The sequence below is a fragment of the Danaus plexippus genome (assembly GCF_018135715.1).
Source record: "Danaus plexippus chromosome 3 unlocalized genomic scaffold, MEX_DaPlex mxdp_34, whole genome shotgun sequence".
Classification (NCBI taxonomy): Eukaryota; Metazoa; Arthropoda; class Insecta; order Lepidoptera; family Nymphalidae; genus Danaus; species Danaus plexippus.
The window spans coordinates 1,409,161-1,430,139 of NW_026869846.1; the positions used below are offsets into that span (position 1 = coordinate 1,409,161).

At 31.3% G+C, this 20,979-nt stretch overlaps 1 protein-coding gene across 2 annotated transcripts in view; it reads left to right on the top strand.

Annotated features, from left to right (window-relative positions):
• The first annotated feature begins 8,696 nt into the window (after positions 1–8,696).
• The window catches only part of LOC116765615 (uncharacterized), a 40,508-nt gene continuing 28,225 nt past the window's right edge, over positions 8,697–20,979 (top strand). For both annotated transcript variants that reach the window (XM_032655159.2, XM_032655168.2), the window contains exon 1: positions 8,697–9,000. Coding sequence is in view for 1 of the 2 variants with exons in the window: in XM_032655168.2 (XP_032511059.2) it covers positions 8,928–9,000 (73 nt within the window). In the remaining variant the exon portion in view is untranslated. The remainder of the gene's footprint in view (positions 9,001–20,979) is intronic.

Genomic DNA, 20,979 nt, shown 5'->3' on the forward strand with positions numbered 1-20,979 from the left:
CCTAGTGTAAATCCACCGCTGTCCGGATAATCAAGTCAGAATCTGCCTAAATTAATGTCAATTACAGTCAAAACCGTTATAACGACATCGTTTACAACGACCTATCGGTTATTACAACCAGATTGTATGGTCCCGTCCGAATCCCTAGTAAACTATTCAGTAAACAAACCGCTTATAACAACATCGGATACAGCGACATATCGCTTACAACGACGAAATTTTATCGATATTCATCGGCTATAACGACCAACCGCTTGAATGAATATTGCGCCTATGAACGTGTGCGCCGTAGCAACTGAGGAAGAAATTCTTGCAGAAGCTGAAAGTAACAACCGTAACACTGACTAAGAAAACGAAGACCAACAAGACTCTGAAGAACAGTTTCAGCCAACAGCGATTTCCGAGGCTCTTAACGCTGTAACAATTTTGCAAAAATTTGTTGCCTTTAACGAACACTTTGATACCGGTGATACTCATACCTTGAGGAGTATGAAACGTAAAATGCAAAAAATATTTGAGACTGGGCTAAAACAAAACAGACCAAAATGACTGATTACTTTTGTACCTAATTATTTCGTAATAAATCTTTTTTGACTCCTTTATATATTATAGTATTAACATACCATATTATAACCCATACAACCTATTCTAGATAGATAACTATGATAATATAACTACATATGTATACTCGTGTATACGACATTGCTTATAACGACTATCGGATATAACGTCGGCAACTATACGGTCCCTTCAATGTCGTTATAAACGGTTTTGACTGTATATTAATATATAAATAAAACCGTCTCGTCCTGAAAAAATATATACTCATTTAACAGTATGAAAAATATATCTTATATTGCAATAAGTAAATTAAAATATAATTGTTGTATATCAATATACTATAAAGTATTCTGCATCTTCATTAGTGGACATGTTTTCCAAAACATTTTCCCCAGAATCCGACTCGTTTCTCAGGTTTATAATTTATTTTCATTCATTCACTCTCATTCATCACTTCAAAACTCATGTTTGGTTTAAATACAGTTTTGATATTTTTTGTAGGTGGTTGTGTCATTTTTGTGAGTAAGTTCATAAAACATTTTAAATCTTTTAATAATTGATACTTTTGCTGTGGAGAAATCATATGTAATTTGTTAATAAAAACTTTTTTTAATAATATGGCCTTCATCCGTGCAAAGACGTGCACCGTATATTCTGCCAGTGTCGTGTAGAATGGAGGAGTAACGATCCGGGATTAAATTTTGAATGAAATAAAATTTAAGTCTCGACTGAATCACAATTAAGAACTACATATGTTGGTAGATCTAAAACAACAAAAATTCAATTAAATGCAAAATTACTTTTTTATATCGCTACCTTAAATTTATTTGACAGATATGACACTTATATTCTTGACAGTTAAGACTTATATTCTTGAGTTTTTTTGGCATTCACCAAATATTAACTACATTAAATTTAAGTATATTATGTATTGTGATGTTTATAATGTTTTTTATATTTTTACATTATACCCAAAAATTATATTACAATTACAATTGTCTCATTATTTAGTCACATTACTAAAGAAACATAACCTTGTAAAATGTAGTTTTAAAAATTACTGGTTTTATACCAACCTATTGATTAATATTTAATTTAGCTAAGAGCTACTTGACTCAAGAAAGGTGTATTTGTTTTAATTTTTAGTTTTGAAGTTGAAGTTGATTATACAGAGAGTGTTCCAATATTTATTTCTTTAATAATGCATGTTGATTTAGCCGTTACGAGGAATATATAATTTTTACATGTCAGAATTTAAAATTGTTTTAGTATGAAGAAACAAATTTTTTGTAAGTTCGCTACCTTATATAATTTTAGTGTATTCCTTGTTGATGAGGAACAAGGTATTAAAATTCTCCCGGGAATTGTACCCGTCAGTTTTAGAACGTGTTAAAAAAATAATACAATAAGTTAAGAGAAGGTCACGGTATACTCTAGTAAGTAATTGTAAATAGCGCCATCTATCGTTTATCATGTATAACTTAACATATTGGTGACTTAAATGTATGGGTCGAAAACAAACTATAGATGGTGTTCCATTCTATGATTTTTATTTTTTCCTCGTGTGTGGGAGTTTCATACGCTTATGCGGATTATATATTGTCATATATATTTTATCGACAAGAGGTAATCGCACAACTCTGGAGGTAAAATAAAGAATTTGAAGGAATTACAAATACCCTGTAGTTACTTCGATAGATGGCTCTTTTTGCAAACTGTCAGATTTGTAAAATTTCGTTACATATATTTTTTTAACAACTAAATATTGTCTCTTAGATTAAAATTTAATATTGACATGTTTACAATTACTTATTATATTTTTACCATAAAATATTGATATATACTTTTGACTTTAAAAGTCCCAAATAGTATTGTCATTTTTCTGATATATTTTATTGCTCTCTCATTGTTTAGGACAAACATTTCTATTAACTTGATTTTGATTATGATTTTACTTGTCTTCAAAGAAAATCTTATTAATCGTAATACACATATGTAAAATAACCATTAAAAAACCTGAAGTCAGAACAATAACACCATCGTAAAATGGGATCACAAACATAAAAATTAAAGCTAAATAGATTTATGGTTGTCTTTTATTAGGTTTCATTAAAACCATTGCGCTCTCACAAGAACATGCATATTGATTACCTTAATACGTTATGCCCGGCGAATCCATTATTCAAATATTTTCGAAGTTGCCATTTGTAGGCGTGAATACGATTTTAATCTTAAATATTTACTTTTTGTATTATATACAAAAGAAAAGGGTTTTAAATATATTATTTACCAATTATGTACTACAATATATATTATTTGTAAAACAATATCGATTGTTATCGATAAACTACAAAAGGCGACATTGCCCCGTTATCGTAAGATATATATTTGAAGCTAAGTTATCGATTAACTGACAAATAGGTGACTGACATTAATAAATTTTTTATGAAATCGACTTATTTTAAATTTGGAACAAAAAATAAAACCATATTTGTATTATGTCTATTTTTATGTTTTTATAATTATATATATATGTATGGCAATAATTACTTATTTACAACTTTAAAAATATAAACATTTTCAATTTATTTAAAATGCTCTTGTAATAAAATATTTACAACATTTCTAGATGAGAGCAGCCTGACCTATATTAATTGTCATTTCTACTGTATTTGTTTCAAAAGCAAATGGAACTTACGTATTGTCAATTTATATAATAATTTACAAATCAATTTTATTATGCCAAAATATTGACATTGAATGAAGGTCTACACAAAAAATTTACAGTTAAAAATTTAATTTAATTACGTTTAAAATAACATAATCAATAACTTGAATATTTTATATGTATATTTTAATATACAAGGAAATGTTATTCTCCTTCACACACATTCTGTCAATACTACTTTAAGGACGCAGATCTGTGTTCAGGCTGTCTGACACTCAGTGTATAATGACTACAGCCACTCGTACATTTCCAAGTTAATGATAGTATGAGTAGAATTCAAGCAAACGTTTAAAATATAAGTACAATTTAAAATATATTGAAACTGCCACAAATTTACAAAGAGGTTTTATAAGTGAAGCATTATCGAATGATAAATCAATGTGTGGATTTTATTCTCGTTCTTTTGATCCTCGCCCATAATAAACCATTTTTTCTCGATACAACTAGTGTATAAGAGTTTTATCTCTAATCTACACTTATAAGACAAAAAATATTTTGATTCTCGCGTTCTCTGTATATCAAATAAAAAACTCCACTCCCTTTTTGCACGTAGTGAAAACAAAGTTTTTCTATTTTGTAAATAAGTATAGATAAACAAGAAAGCCAATTACTTATTTCGCTCTTATCAACAACAGTTAACAATGAAATTACGTGAAACTTTTAGTTCCACGAATTTGTACGGCAAACGACTCCAGCTTCGCGTTTTAAATAGATTATCGCTGATTCGGAACAGCGAACGGAGTTCAGAGCGGAAAAGTATTTTGACCAAAAACGTTGATACTGTATAACTGAAAGTTTTTTTTTTGAATTGAAAGGGCAAAGTTTAAATTCTGTACATTCATTCACTTGCCTCTAAAATCATGCCGTTTCAAGTTCTTTTTTTTCCACTCGCAAGTCGGCTATTTAAGTTAAACTTGTCGAGGGTTTCAAAACTACCCATTCAAGATAAAATCGCTGGTAAAAATACATATCTTATACGGAATTCTAAAGCGAATTTTACCATTTTAATAACACGTACGAAGTTCCTAAAAGTGTCAAACTATATAGGGATCCCGACGAACAAAATTTAACAGGTATTTTAGGCTAAATCAGGTTTCTGGATACCTAGAACACATCACTTTTCTGTCGGAGAGTTTAAAAGATGCCAGGAAAAGTGAGAGGCAAATTACAGTTTGTTGGATAGACTTGGAAAACGCCTTCGGGTCGATACAACATGAATTAATGCTCTTCGCGCTAAAATGGTAAACTTTCCATCCCTAGTTAGTGTTATGATGGCGTCATATTATTCAAAATTTTCTATAATAACTAAAGAATGCCCTTCAAAAACTTTGAGTGACAATGTAGGACTATTTCAAGACTGTCGTTCATCTCCAATAGTATTTAATATTGTAATTAATATCTTAGTAAAGAAAAGCAAGGAGAAGAAATAGGGGTATCGGATCAAGTTCAACAATAAATACACAGAATCCATTTTAGCCTTCGCTGACTATCTCGCAATACTGACACGTTACCCCAAACACTGTCCAGTACTATTAAATGAAGTGGATAAATTCTGTGAGTGGACACATGGATTGAGGACAAAACCAAATAAATGTCACTGTTCTGTCTGTTCGGTAGGCGGAATACAAGATACACCTCATACGATCCGGGATTACCGTTAGGCGGTCAATGCGTTTCGATGGTTACGGAAAATGCACCATTTAAATTTCTCGGTCGTAAGATTGATAATTTAGATCGTACTCCATCTTTAGAAGGAATCGAATTAAACGATCTCAACAAGGTAGATAGCCAATAGATCAGTAACGTCAAAAAAAGCTTGGATCTACGATAATTACCTAACGTTTAAATTGGCCTTTTCTCGCCTATGATTTTAATAAAACCTTTTTTCAAAATTAGATGCAGGTCTCATAAAGATGTTAAAGTTGTGGCTCTGGCTCTGGCTCGCGCTATCAGCTGATTCATCAGCTTTATTCAGGGTTCGCAATAATTTTGGACGAGTCTAAAAAAAACATCGAAGCTCTATAAACACCTAAGAATTTCCAAGATATATATCCTGGGGAGATCCCATGATACATCGCTCCCAAAATACAAAGATGCTTCAGAGCTATAGTCAAGACTTCAATTCCATAAGCAGTTTATGATAGAGGCACAGAGTAACAGAAGGGTTAGCATCAAGGGTTAGAAGGGTTAGGATCAAGTAAGAAGGGCCAAGATACGGATATATTAAAGTCTTTTATTCGGTAAGACGAGAATGCCAAATAAAAGATCCATGCAATGAGTTTAGGGATGTAGAACGAGTGGTTCGACATAGGAAATTTTTGCATCCCATTAGCATTAAAATGACGCACCTTAATTGAATATTGGTCGCCAGCATTACTAAAATTTTATCTCAATGCGTTTAAGTGACTATAATGATTTATGTATTCGCGAATTTTAAAGCGCGTTGTGATAATAGAGCTGACGGTTCCTTGGGAAACCGACATCCCCAAAGATATTACTCAATGAATATTACGAGCTCACTAACGAAGTCACTCGAAATAGGTTCGTCGTGAATTTGTACGCGTTATAAGTGTGAGTGAGAGGTATAACGACTAAATCTCTCTACAACCTATCAAAAGACTTGGGCCTGTCCATAACTCACGTCAATTAATTCTTGGAACGTACTTCGAAGGCAGCCCTAGTAGGTTCTTTCCAAATTTGGTTAGATATAGAGAGGAGCTTGGACGGTGGAGGTGGGTGTTTAACGCGCGTTAGATAGGGGCGCGTTAGATAGGGGCCCTTAAAACCCACACCTGGGTTGCAAGTCCCAGGCACAGTTGCAGCTCCTCTCCCTTCAACGCGATGGACCCGGCACCTGCACGGTGAATCCATTGAATGCTTAGAGGTTGCATCTGTTCCTGGCATTAATTATTATAAATTAAAAATGTTGGCTTAATAAAATATTTAAATTCTTATCATCTTCTTAGGTCGAAAAAACTAATAATTTGAAGTGTCTTTCGTTGTTCGTAATTTTTCTACAAGATATAATTTATAAAGTACATATTAGTCGTGTGTAAATTAACATTTCATACAATTATTAACCCTTGTAGGTTCCGTGTCTATTGATTGCGTGTTTCCGGTTTTTCAAGCTCCAATTTGTTTACAGCAAAATTATAAAAGGCAATTCATTTAACGGAGTACGCCATGATGTCGTCACGACACTTCCCCTGGGAGTTGATATTAGTTTTTGTCGGTGTAATCATTTAATACTCGTGTAACATATTACTTACACGTGGCATTGTGTATGTTTATTAATTTATACACAGTGCCACGTAGTTTTAGTTGTTAATTGGTATTTAAATGAGTGGCCGTAAATATTATAGATTTTTCTTTAATCGTCCGAGAATGCTTTGTAGGACAAATCCGCCTTCATGGACTATACAGCTTTTGTTAAAAGAAGTGCTCCAGCTGTTATTACATAATTTATTGAGAGTTTAACCTCACATGATAGTGGCTTTGTGTTTTCTTTCGTTGGTATTCGTATGACATTTCGTAGGTAAAAATTTTTTTTGCTATATCGTCTATTAATAATTATACCACTTATAATGTCCAGAGTTAAAAAAAAAAAAATGTAAGAAACAATTAGGTTTTGATTTTAATTTATATAAGCATGAAGACTGGTCTGTCTAGACTCTCTGTTAATAATAGTTATGGTCAGTCAATGTTAATCTAAAGAAGTGTTCTTCAAACAGTTTGTCCTATCTATATATCAAACATTATTACTATTTTTTTATATTCAACTACACAAAAGGATTGGTCCCCAACTATTTTTAAAGTCAATAAGTAAGTAAATTAATTGAATATTTCTTTTATACTGGTAATATAAGCGTCCTGAAGCTGGGGAGGTTGATTTATAACTTTCAGAATATAACTGTTGCTATGCTTTAGACATTATAAAATGAAAAATAATTGTATTATAATTTCCTTTTCATCGTATGTTTTTAATACATAGATTTAAGATGCAATAAAACATTAATTTATTTATTTTGTGAACACGATAACAGTTTAAAAAAATGAACATCAAAGTAAAAGATTTTAGCGAGAACTATTTTTAGGTTGCAAATTTTGTGATTAACAATAATATAATTTGTTTGTCGATCTTGTTTATTAAAAAGCTTTTTTAATTAAGTCGATGTTCATTTAAACGAGCTGTGACAAAAATTATTTGGCAGAAATAAAAAAAAAGGCACATGCATTGTTTGCTCTGACGATTATGCTTTCTTAACTACGAAGTTCTTTTCTCACTAAAATTAAACGTCTGATAAGTAATACATATGTTTCAGATGGCAAAATTATCATTACATCGTTTGATGTTACTTCCCGTTTTGATCTTAAGCATTTAAAATATATGACTTTCTTATTTTTTATGTGAATCAAGTAAGAGTTATGAAGAGAATTAAAAAGATCGCAATTGTTTATGGTTTGAAATAAAAGCGCAGTCTTTTGTCTTTATACTCAATCAACGCTACATAATATGAATCCTACACAAAAAAAATTATCAGAAATATAGGTCAAAACTCAATGAACGAGGGTAGTTTTTATTCCTTAATTACATGAAGTAGCGAGATGTTAAGAGATATTAGATTAAAAAAAAACATGTTTGATAGGGAATACTTTCATTCTTCTGCGAAGATATCAAACCTCTGTAGAGTTTATTATCATAAACAGAGACATTAAAATAATCTGACGCCAAATTGAATGTAATAAAACATTAATATTTTGGCTACAATTGTAAGTTTTGCAGTTACAAAATTTTTCGTCACAAAATCTTTGTAGAAGTTTTTAATTGCAAACTTGCAAACATTTTTTTATTTCCCCTTGGTTTTATTTTATTTTTTTGTTGTGAAATATATCATCAAAAGAAAAAACTTACAACACAACACAAAGATATCCGGACATTTGTCGGTTATGTAAAAAAGTATATTAATTTACTCGTACTAGGACTTTCTAATCTTACCTAAAGATGCACATAGAATTCTTTGTTCGCATGCAGCTTGCTAAAAAGGGATATGTGACCCTTCCCGCGTTTTTGCCCGGCGGCCATAACGCCATGTGTTGAGATGTATTAAGAACGCTAGAGGGCTGAGCCGTTTTGGTATGCTAGAATTGCCCAGACGTATAAATATATTGTTTTAACTGGAAAGGTCTCTCTTTTAACGTTAATATAAGATTGGCTAATGTCGAATACGTTCAGCATACGTTGCAATTACCAATTAACAGATTTATTTGAATGTGAAAAAGCTTAATTACATAAGTGAAAAGCTGAGTAATTATTTGAAAATGCTGGAACGCCGTCGATCCCTGTACGCACGCGCCACCCCCACGAAAAATAACAGGTACGGGTTCATTCGTTCACTCAGTCGCGGAATATCTGTACGAGCGGTCGGCCGCGTCGGCTGTCTGAGTGTCAACAATTTCATATTAACATAAAATAATAATAAAAAAAAAATGAAACGTCAGTCAATCCCGCCGATTGTTAGTCGTCTTATAAAAATTTGTAATTGATATTACAGATGTTAAAATGTGAAAAGGGATTTGGTTTAATTTGGAGAGTATTGACTTTTCGTGTTTTGTTTAGTGATAATTGTGATAGCGAGTGATGTCAAGTGGGTATGGGTGTGATAATGACAACTGTTTATGGAATTGGATTGCACATTGTGGCGGACTTTATGGTAAGGACTATTTTTTTTTTACCTGTCAAAAATTCCTTTATAAATGGACTAAAAGCATTATTTTAATGTCATTGACATATAACTAATGTTATTATACATATGTTTCATCTAAAAAATACATTATATTATAAACTATGGGGCAACAAAAATTTCAATATCCTCAAACCCTTGTAACGCAAAACAAATTACCTTGTGGGGAAGTCTGAATATTTTATTTACGATAGGAAGTGAAAATAAAAGGCACACATCGAGGATTTCTAAAACAAAACGAAAAACGTTGGGATAACAAAAAAATGAATTGTTTGTTCTTACAAAGCACGTACGCACATTTACATTTTAATTTAATTTCCGAAAGCACTTTAATTTATTTTACATTTCACACAAAAGACAAGTAAATTAATTAAAAGGACTCAGTTTCGATACTGCAATAAATATTTCACTAACACAGAAGCATTTACATGAAGAAAATCATTACGAGTAACTCTATCTGGCTTTCGTATGTCCTTTGAAGCTTCAAACGTATGTTCATTGCAACCGAATTCAATATAAAGAGGTTCTCATTTCTCACTTTTATCCCATCTCATTTCTCACTCTGCCTTTTCTCTGTCTTTATGTAAATACAGATTATATAATATGCTACAAAGTTTGTGTACATAATAACTTCTTCATTATATTGGATTAAACTCACTCTCACGGTAAAATTTTATTTTGTATTTATTAATAAATTGGATTTTTTTCGATGCGAGGAGAAAATAAATAAGATATTTATACTTGCATACTTTCTAGAAATGTTACTCTTCACGTTTTAATAGTACTTGAGAAGGTTTAGCAACGTTTTATAAAAGAACATGTTTTTCTTATTATTTCGCTGATGAGTAGTTCTTATCAATAAGCGAAAAGTATTTTGTAAATTGAAAACACGATGCTTTTAATAGCCTCGTGTCCAGCACCCACTTGAATTATGTACGTCTTCCTAAAAATATCTAGATTTTTAAATAATTAAATGAACGTGAAATTAATAGCAGTGTCTGTGATTTATGACTTCAAAGTAAGGGCTTTTTATTTTTTGCAAAGTAATTTCACATATTTGAAAGTAAATTTACGTTCTATGTTTTGTATAAAAATTTCATCGTTCCGTGTTAAGATAATTAATAATTATCTCAATATGTTAAAATCAAACAATTCTTACGATGTAGTTAAGATTCTTTATATCATACTTTATGTGCTAAATACAAAATATTAAGGACGAAATGATTCAATTTGGCTGCCAAATAAGAAACAACGGTGCAGATGTATTGTAGGACTATTTTTTTAATAATTGTATTCTGTAGGACAATACCAATGTTTGAACTATTCTTATTTGCGTCAGTATGATTTTTTATTGATTTTCGTATTTATGAATCGTATAATAAGTTGATTTTTTAGAAATTTTTGTAGTAAAAACAGCGATGCCAAAGTAGGCAGTTTAAGATGTTAATAGATCAGATAGGAGATAGTTTTCCCCGTTTTTATTACTCCGTATAAAACATAGTTAACGGCAAATGTAACTTGCGCAGTAAAAGTCCATGATTGCTTAATGAAGAGAAACGTCGTCGGCTTATATACAAGTTGAAACTGTTTTTGTGATGTTTGCTAGGAGTGTTTCAAAAAGATTTTTATTTCGATTAGGTTACTTATTCTGTTCAGTTTCATCCCGTCTTCCCACGATAACGGCCGCCGTAAAGTAGCCGATGGAATTCGTTTAGAAATATTATTCCAATTGTCGGAAAAAGGTTCGAGTTAACTCTCAGAATATATATATATATATATACATATATAGATTTATATATTATTTTCTTTCATCGTCAAAATCCTATAATATATTAATTGCCTGTATATTTAAATTCAAGTTTATTTAAATGTAACTAATATAAAAGTACTTAATAACTAAAAATATATATGTATTAACACAAACAACACGAAATTTAAATCAAAGTGTTAATTAAAAATTATTATAGAACGGCTTTGTAGACAAAGGATAAGTAGGTATTGATTCTAGATAATGGCTAATTGATGTCAATTAACGACACGCCCTCGGTCAGTGAGCCACACCATTGCAAAACAGACATTCAAACATAGCAAGCATTAAGTTTATATTCATATTATTTAAAAATCGATAATCGTCTGGGATTGAAAATAAAGATAGCTTAGATTTTCGCGTGTACTCATTTCAATGAAACTAAGGTCTTGTATTCTTACAACGACATAATCCCGACGTTTCGATTCCTTTACAGCAACCGGGGTCACGGGGAGACGAGATGAAAGCCTTAAGCCTTCGTAATCACGGTCGCTATAAACAAACCGAAACGTCGAGTTATAGAATAATAATAAACGCATGGGATACGAAAAACATAGTTTTTAAGATTCAAAATGCTTCTAAAAACACTACTTTGGACAACATGAAATGGTTTGCATCCATTCCACCTCTTTGTGTTGGAATTAATGGGAATCGTCGAGAGGCTGTGTGTACGTAGCATGAATGCTGAACGTTTGATTTCAACGTACCCATTATACTAACGAATACGATGACAATTCGACAGATATTTATCAATTTGATCATTGATTACTAACTGCCGAACTATCTGGGCTTATGATAAAATTTCCATTCTCCTCAATCACTACTTAAACATATCAAACAATTTTTTTCAATATACCTATTCTATACTATGCTATTTCATCAATCTTTATATTAATTCATTTCCAGTAAATATATAGCTCTTGACCCACATATTAGTTATGATCTTGTAAACCGTTTTAGATTTAAATCTTTATGATGGAAAAACAAGTTCAAAACATCAAACGTTAGTAAGCTATAATAATCTCGGCTTACGTTCATACTAACGAACAGTCATTGTTGTTCATTTGATTAAGGTATAACACTTTATGAGCCAATTTGTTTTGTAATTCATGATTATCTAAATCACATACATTTAAATAGAGATTTTACTTCACCGATCAAGTTAGACTTATTATTTTACGAAGATATACGCCTTGATACAGATCTAAATGTTGTACGTCTATATGTTATTTCTCAAGGAGTTCGTATATATATAATAATTAAAAAAAAAAATTAAAACTCTGATATAATATATCTTAGAAAATAATTTTATGTTAACATTTTTCCAATATATTAATTCGTTTTTTGTAAATAAAAATATTGTGAATAATTTTTGTACTATTTCTATAAAGTGATTCAACGCATGCATAGAGTTTTAGCATAACGTCTCTATGTTAGTATGTACTCTGCGAGCTACGTGTGATAACACCTTTAAAAAGCTTTTAACAGCTGCACGACTTCCACGAAGCTCTCTATAACATCATCATTATGCGGATTATTGATGGAATTTTTTAAAAAACTAGATATATACATATATGGCAAGTATATATAAACATATTCTAGAAAAATAAACGGCATTCACGACATATGACAATAACAATGGATCTTAAACACCAGATGTTTCAACACAGCTGTGAAATTCGTCACAATGTAAAGTAGAATATGTATGAAAAATGAATTAACTTTTTAAAAATAATGCGATATAAATTTGAATGGTTATAAAAGTTGGCACTTATTTATTCTCCATTATGGCCATTATACAGTTCCAGTGAGTTCCTCTCCGGTAAAAGGATCCACCTGGGATCTTTTTATATTGTAAGTAGGTTACACTCCAACGTTCCCAAAGACCTCAACAGTTCACTATATAGCGCTTCTCAAACAACCGAGACAAAGATTTTCATTTCAACATTTTTTTACGCTATATTTTTAACAGTTTAAATAAATATAATCATTCATAACTTCTATTAAAGTTCTATTTTGAAACGACCGTTTTATATTAGGTTATTGTAATTAATGAGTATAGTTAAGTTAAGTGTAACGCGTCCCCCCTCCCAATCAGGTAGACTATAATCCAATCATGAGTGGCCTAACTTTATCTAGCCGGGAAGCCATGCAGTTCCAGTGGAAATCCTATTAAAATGTTGGTGACTCGTTTATGTTCTAGGTCTGCGAAATTAGTTCCAAGATTTAATCCTCATCGATTTTTTTTATACCGAAACATATTTTTTTGATGTTCTAATATACTATAGTAACACTTTGAACCCAACACTATTTTAATATTTGGATATTATCGTGTTAGGTATATGGAGATGCAAAGTATTTTATCTGCACAATAAAATTTCCAATTAGACGTAAAAAAATCTTTCCAATAAATTATGTTACGAAAGATACTAAGTTTCTTTTAAGTTGCAACACAACACGTACAGCCAATTCACCTTTTATGTTCACCAATCTTGGTAAATTTAATTAAATTAAAAGAATTTTCATCTGTTCTTTTATAGGATTATTTATCTAAAAATGGGCTAACAAAGAAGCTCGAGAATTCTAAGATCTCCCCTTACGAAAGACTTTATTGTCTATCTTTTATTATGTGCTTAGTTCAGCATGCATTGTCGACAAAAATGACTTCGGTCTTTGTTTTTAATATCTCGTGAGTGGTCTTAGATGCAGGGCGAAGATAAGAATCTTTTAAAAAATTTAAAAATAAACACAAAGAGTAAATAATATAAGTTTAGTATGTCGCGATAATATTGGTATGAAGCCACTGATGCCGTAAGTCAAGTATTTCTAATCTGACCTTGAGTATGTCAACCACGGGACCGATTTCAGAATATCCTTGGCGTGTATGCTGTAGAGAATCTCTGGAATATTCAACAAATTCCATAACAGACAAGCCTCAGCTCTAAGTCTCGAAACCCTTTGATGGGTACATCATATGATGGCATCACGTCAGTTTCATTTACTCGTATGTCTATTTTCTTTTGGCTGTATTCCAAATTCCATGTAACTATGATTCTGTGTAAGTTTATCACGCAAATATGAACGTTGATATCCGGTAGACGGAAAAGCTCTCAATTAAATTCAAAACTATATATTTTATAGCGTACATGTTCAAAATTATTACTGCATGTTTTGGTATACCCAGTTAACTAAAAGTACAATTTCATAAACATCGTTTGAAGTTTGAATATTTTTTTTAATATATCCTTGACGAGAGGAATAGTTTTAAGGTTTTTCATAATTGATTAACTTTCTATAATAACCACAAATTGTTTACGAATAGTGACCGTTCGCTAGACCATATGAATAGCTGGTGTGTATCAACAATTCGTTTAGCTCAAAGGCTGTTTGAGTTGTAAATGTGAGAACACACCATGTGCCCGTCAATCGATCATTCTCATGGTGGAATTTTTGAATCAAGTGAACTCGGACTTGTAGTTTTGATTGTTCAGATAGTTAGAAATATATTCTTGTGGATATCTTACTGAAAGTATAGTATTATAGTATAGTTAATGCCAAGTAAAGTCTATTATCTATAACTGACTTCGCATCGTCGTGGTTCAATACATATTTTCTGGAAGTAACCATTGATAAATATATAACTGTAAGCAAATTTCAGAACGATCGGTGTATAGACTATTTATATATTTTTTTCATTTGTTCATTAAACAAAATAAGAATCATAAAATCAAGTTTAAAACATAAAGATATAACTAATGTTTGTATTTTTATAGACGCTGACAAAACTAGCAAACACAATATGTTTATTGCTAGCTTTAAAAACTAGGTTTAAGTTAATTTATCAGTCAAGTAAAATACAAACATGAGAATAACTAAAATACAGGATGATTTGAAAATTAAAAGGTCAACAAAGGCTGTTGGACGTTAGCCAAAAAAATTTTAAAACTAATAACGTTTTATTCTTAACACATGCTGTATAAAGGCGATCGTCTTCTAATATCTTAAAATTAAATATAATAATAAGAATTTATTTAAAAAATTAATTTGTGTTACTTAAACATTTTATATGTTATAGCGGTAATTAGTGTATTGATAGCTCACTTATTTGGGACTATGTATGAGCCTGATTGGTCTCGTCTAGACGTCGTTTGTCAAGATTATCACTCTTGATAATAGTCTCTTATAACTTAATTAGATTATAAATTGCGTGGAGTTACCGCGACCAATAAATGAAAATTTTTTAGAATACAAAAATTAACAAATTGCTCCGTTAGAAAATACTTTTTACATTATATGTATTTTGAATATATCTTTTTTATTTTCTTCAAATTCTAATACAGTACATATTTTTTTTATATTATGGCCTTCATCCGTGCAAAGAAGTGCACAGTATATTCTGCCTGTGTCCTGTAGAATGGAGGAGACACGATCCGGGATAGACTTTTGAATGAAATAGAATTTAACAGTCTGGACTGAAGTCACAATTAGGAACTAGATATGTTGGTAGATCTAAAACAACACAAATTCAGTACATATTTTGGCATGCGATTTAATATCGTACCTGTTATAAAATTGTTATCTATGTGTCAGTGATCCGTTGATGCTCATGATTAAAAAAGGCGCTACGTATACAAACTGACAGCGAGGAGTCCTCTCGTCGAGCTTTAATAAAATTGAATGGACTTTCGTAATCTCCCTTCACACAGTATCCCTGAAATTCGTTTACTGAATCACACACGGGATAGTGTAAGCAGGCGTGATGTTATGGGATAATAACGGCGTCGCTAAAGACATCACTGGAAACGTGCGAGTGCTTTCCGGTTCAAAGCCTACCTATATCATGTATGGAGTGAATATGACGTAATTTTTTTTATAGTCAACATGTATGGAATAGTGATATATTTTTTAGGCTTTTATGAACTAGTTGGATATATGCATGAATAAGTTGCTATATTTGTATATATAAGGAAATACGTAGGCAAAGAAATCTTCCTTAAATAGTAAATAAAATTTGAGTTTCTAAAATAATTTTTCAAACCTCGACCGCACAAACTATATCCGCTCGCGGTTTGATATATTATTGTTCCGTGATTTCAAACGACGAGCAAAAAAAATAGGGAATTTGGCAGGCGAGTTTACTTAGCGGTGCTCTGTCTTACATCAAAATGAAACTTTGCAGACGCGACAATATTTCAACAGTGAGCGTATGTATAGCATTGTTGTTTTGTAAATGTGGTCATTGCGTAAGTGGAATCTGAATAAAATATATGTACAAAGGGTTGATGTATTGTTGAGTTGAAAAATAAATTTTGTATACGGTAGGAGTTATAACGAAAATAGCGTTATACAATTTAAATATAAAAAATTAAAGAAAATACGATTTTACATATTTTATAGTCCAATTCGTTCGACTTTCTCAAGTTGTCAGTTAGTACAGCTTCTTCTATAACAATTAATACTTTAGTCTTCATTTAAATAATAAATCATAAAAATATTTATTTGGACATATTATAAACGTTAACTTAAATATAATCAATTACATTATAAAAGTTATTCTACGCTTCCATTCAGTTCGAATTCGTGTCGTCACTGTGCGATAAAACTGTTAGTATTTAGGTAGAGGATGAAAGCTGGTACTAAGGTACGTAGTATACTTGTATGGGTCCACGTCCATCAGAATCGTCAGGCTTTTCGGTCAATACCTTCTGCCTGAATTGTCTATAGTTTACACGCTTGTGATGTTGGCTCGTCACACATACTCCGTATGATATGTTCGAATTTCGGAGCATCGTTCTGATATAAAATGTTTTTTTTGTGTAATTTTTAAATATATCCTTTTAAAACTTACTTCGTTTTTGCTCAGCTGTAGCCGTTTGGTTGCCGTAAGCAGCTTAGATATTTCAATAAACGAGGGGCTGTGAGAGTTGTTTTGATGGGACGTGTTAAGTTTTCATTAAAATATTCATGAATTTAACATGACGGAACTTATCACAATTTCCACTGATTATTTTTTAATGCAAAATAATTTTTAAATACTTGGAACTTACATTTGAAATTTTGCTATGGACAGATGAATCGCTGATTTAATACATATTTTTTTTTGATAAACAGCGTAATAATAATATTAATTCAATGATTTTCGATAAAACAATGGCATATATTAGAGAAAATTTTTGACGGACTTCATAAAAATAACATTCACAAATTAAAAAAAAAATGATTTCAATAAAACTATCAATGATTACATATGAATAGTATTAAATGTAACAATATTTTCGTCAAATGTTTGATGTGTTCAAGATATATTCTGTTTAAGAATAGGTTTGTTTTTCTGATTGGCCACTGAGCGATATAACGGTTTGCGGTCAATTACTTAGCTGAATGTTTGGTTATTTGTGGTTTATCGTTTGAACCAATAACGATGGCTGTATGAACAGTGTTGCCATTATCAACTGAACCTATTTATGTTTAAGGGGATGCCATCAATTAATACAAAGCAATCAATTAATGCTAAGATGTTTTACATATTATTTTAAAACTATTTTATTTTTAATTTATTTTATATGTAAAACAACTTTCATATATTAAAACCTCATTAAGGAATCCTTTCAGGGCACGACATTTTAATCGGCAATACGATTAGCATGCGATATCCCAAAGGCTGAAGGTTCGAATCTTGACGAGCCTGTAAATTTTTCATAAAATTATTCTATTTGAATTTTGATATAAGATAAATGTTATTAGAAGCACTGTATAAGCTAGAAATGATAACGAAAGAGCATACATTAAAATGATCATGGTCATTAATTCCGGATAAAGTGCGGACATCTTATCTCATGATTAAATATTACTATTGGAACATAGCCAATATCCACTACCATGGTACATTACGTTCTCGTTTCATCAAGTCACTGTGAATTCTACAAATTTCATTAAGCATTGCATAAATTACATATTGTAAATACAATAAATGTGAAGTAAATTTTACTTTGAATTATACGTTCTTTAATTTAGTTTTGTTAGTATAACGTAAAATCGATTTATTTCACTGTTTCGTTTATTGATCAGCAATCTCTCTCTCTCTCTCTCCATAAAAAAATAGGTTTACCAATGAGCTGCATAAAGTAATTTTAATGCAAACCAAAGATTTAATTCCACGTTTATCAATATAATATTTAAATTAAAACAACATTCGCTTACAGAACGCTTTGCTTCGTATAAAGCACAAAAACGTGAATAAAATCATCTGTGTATTCAAGAAATTCCCTTTGAAGTTGCGATCTCCAGACTCGGACCTCGTATTTTTGCTTTCTGAATATATATACATCCAAAGAATATTAATTGCTTTTCGTGTTTGATTTCAAATTCGTTTAAAGGCAATAGCGGATGTTGAATTAACTTACTTACAATACAAGCTTACTTAACAATACCTATTTACAATACAAGCAGTGATATAAGAAAATTTTAATTTTATATAAATCAGTAGATTTTGTAATAGGAGATACTTCATTTTTGAAAATGAATTAAATTGCTATAAAAGAATTGAAGGCGTATTTTTTTAATAACCGCTACAATAAGGATCACCGAATTATAAATAAAATAGCCTTTAAACAATGCAACTGAGCGGGAATAAATACTTGTTCGTCATCACAGAGTTCTAGCCGGTCAGGCTTTGAGGGTACAGATTGTAATTTGGAGTGGATTGGAATTTAAACCGGGGATTGTCGTGTGGGCATTATTATGACATTAGATATCTATACGTGTAACCCCAGCACACATCACGGCCATGTATATCACAATCAATATATTTCGTATAACAAATTTTTATTTACCAACTCATATATATAAGTGCTTCTAAAGTTTGACTGTTTTTATGTAAACTTTCACAGCATCTCATGAATAACTGAAACATGCACGCGAAACCTTTTAGCAGCGAATTTTGGTAATTTTTATTTATTTTTTTAAATTTTACATACAAAAGATTCCTATCCTATTTTATGTGACACTTATTTTTAACATGATATTGTAATTATTAATATTAAACGTCTCACCATTCAAAAGTAATCTCGTTTTACGTTATAGTATAATGTTATTAAACAAAGAAGGCAATGGCGTTTTCATTAGTAAAATGTGCGTATCTATGACCTTAATATACAGACATTGTACTAATTAAACCTCTGTCTTTAGTTAGGTAATATCGAAAAAGAGTACCTAGAATAAAATATTAATTTATTATATGTGCATTTTTTAATACATTTCGCTTTAAGATCGCATCTGGTTAGTAATGATAACATAAAAAGGAAGCGAAATATTCAATAATGTTAAAAAATATTTATTCTCACCATAGTTACGTAGTCTCGTGTAAGTTAAACTACTCCTGTTATTATTTAACACCATAGCTTCCGATCCATAAATACGATATTATCTAAGACTTAAAAACAATCTTAACTATAACTCACCCTAGTTAACAAACTAACAACCGTTCCAAAACGACATTCATTATAAAAACGAGGACGAAAACAAGATATGTTTAAATTAGAAATTTTAAATAATACTCTTATTAATATAATGGATGTGTCTGTTGTAATAAAATGATATTTAAATATAGAGTGTCGTATACGAAGCTATTTCTACTGATTTTAGATTTAACACCTGAGTTTAAAGTGGGACGTGGACCAGTGTTAGCTTTCTTGGCTTATAATTATGTAAACAGCTATTTGATTGCTGCCATTTTATCTCGTAATAACAGGATGCGGGTACCATTTAAGTGAACTAATTTACCGATTACTCTCGAATTTCGAATACGCCCAAAATTTGATTTATAAACATCTAGAGACGTAATTTCTCAGTATTCCATGGATTTACAGTGCGGATGCCGGGTCATTCGTGTTGCAGAGAGAGGAGCTTCAACAGTGCCTGGGACTTGGGACCCAGGTGTAGGTTTAAGGGTCCCCTATCTAACGCGCGTTAAACGCTCGCCTCCACCGTCCAAGCTCCTCTCCCTACCTAACCAAGTTTGAAAAGAATCTACTAGGGCTGCCTTCGAAGTACGTTCCAAGAATGAATTTATATTAGTTCTCTACAGGCCCAATTCTGTTAGTAAGATGTAGAGAAATTTAGCTATTATACCTCTCGCTCCCACTTCCACCGTTTCCCAGTGAATTGGCGAGCTCGTAATACTTATTGACTTTCGTGGCATGGTCTTTGAGCATGTTGGTTTCCCAAGGAACCGTTAGATCTATTAACGAGGTTAAAAATTCGCGAATACAAAAATATGTCTGGTCTGGACGCCGACGCACACATATCGATTGGGACTTTAAGTCGTTTCCCATATCTATCCATCATTATAGTCCAATCCGGAGGCGCTTTAAGCATAGATTGAATATTACTATGATTTATATGATATTAGAAATTTCTCTCTTACGCTGTAATAATAATTATAGAATATTTACCAAGTAAGTAAATAACTCGGTAATTTCTTTGTTGGGAATTCTGGTAATCAAAGTAATAACTAAAAGGTTTTGTCAATGTTTTTTCTTAACCATCTAAAAAATACGAATTTTTGTAAAAAACAACATTCAAACAACTGCATCAAAATGCAGCAGAAACAAAACGGATCACCTATTCTGGGACTTCGGTAGCACATCCGGTTTTTCTCCCCACTGCTTCGGATGTGTATCCCTTCCAGTCTGCTCCGACTTCCGGTACCTCGGATCTGATTAAAAACGAGGGAAATATAGAGCGAGACGTGAAACATATTATAAACATAAGAAAGATGCCAAAAAGTGACAGCTTTTATCTATGGTCCATTATTTATAGTTCGCAATACTAGCTGTTTATAAACGTAAGCCACAGCCGAAAGGCTGAGAGAAATCAAAAACTGCTGTAAAATGATTTAATTTTTTGCTAGCCTACTGCTACTGTAAGTCTGTACAGGACAGTGGTAAGATAAGGTAATATTATAAGCAATATATATAATTTGTAAGTTGCAATTAACATTAAATTATTGTTTGCTTTAACGGAAATGTAGCAACTGTTACCTTTAGTATATGTGTTTGTGTGTAACAGCCCTATTAATGTTAGCTAAATAAAAATTTTCTGAAATATAATTCCATTTCATCTTTAGTTGTAAATATGAAAAT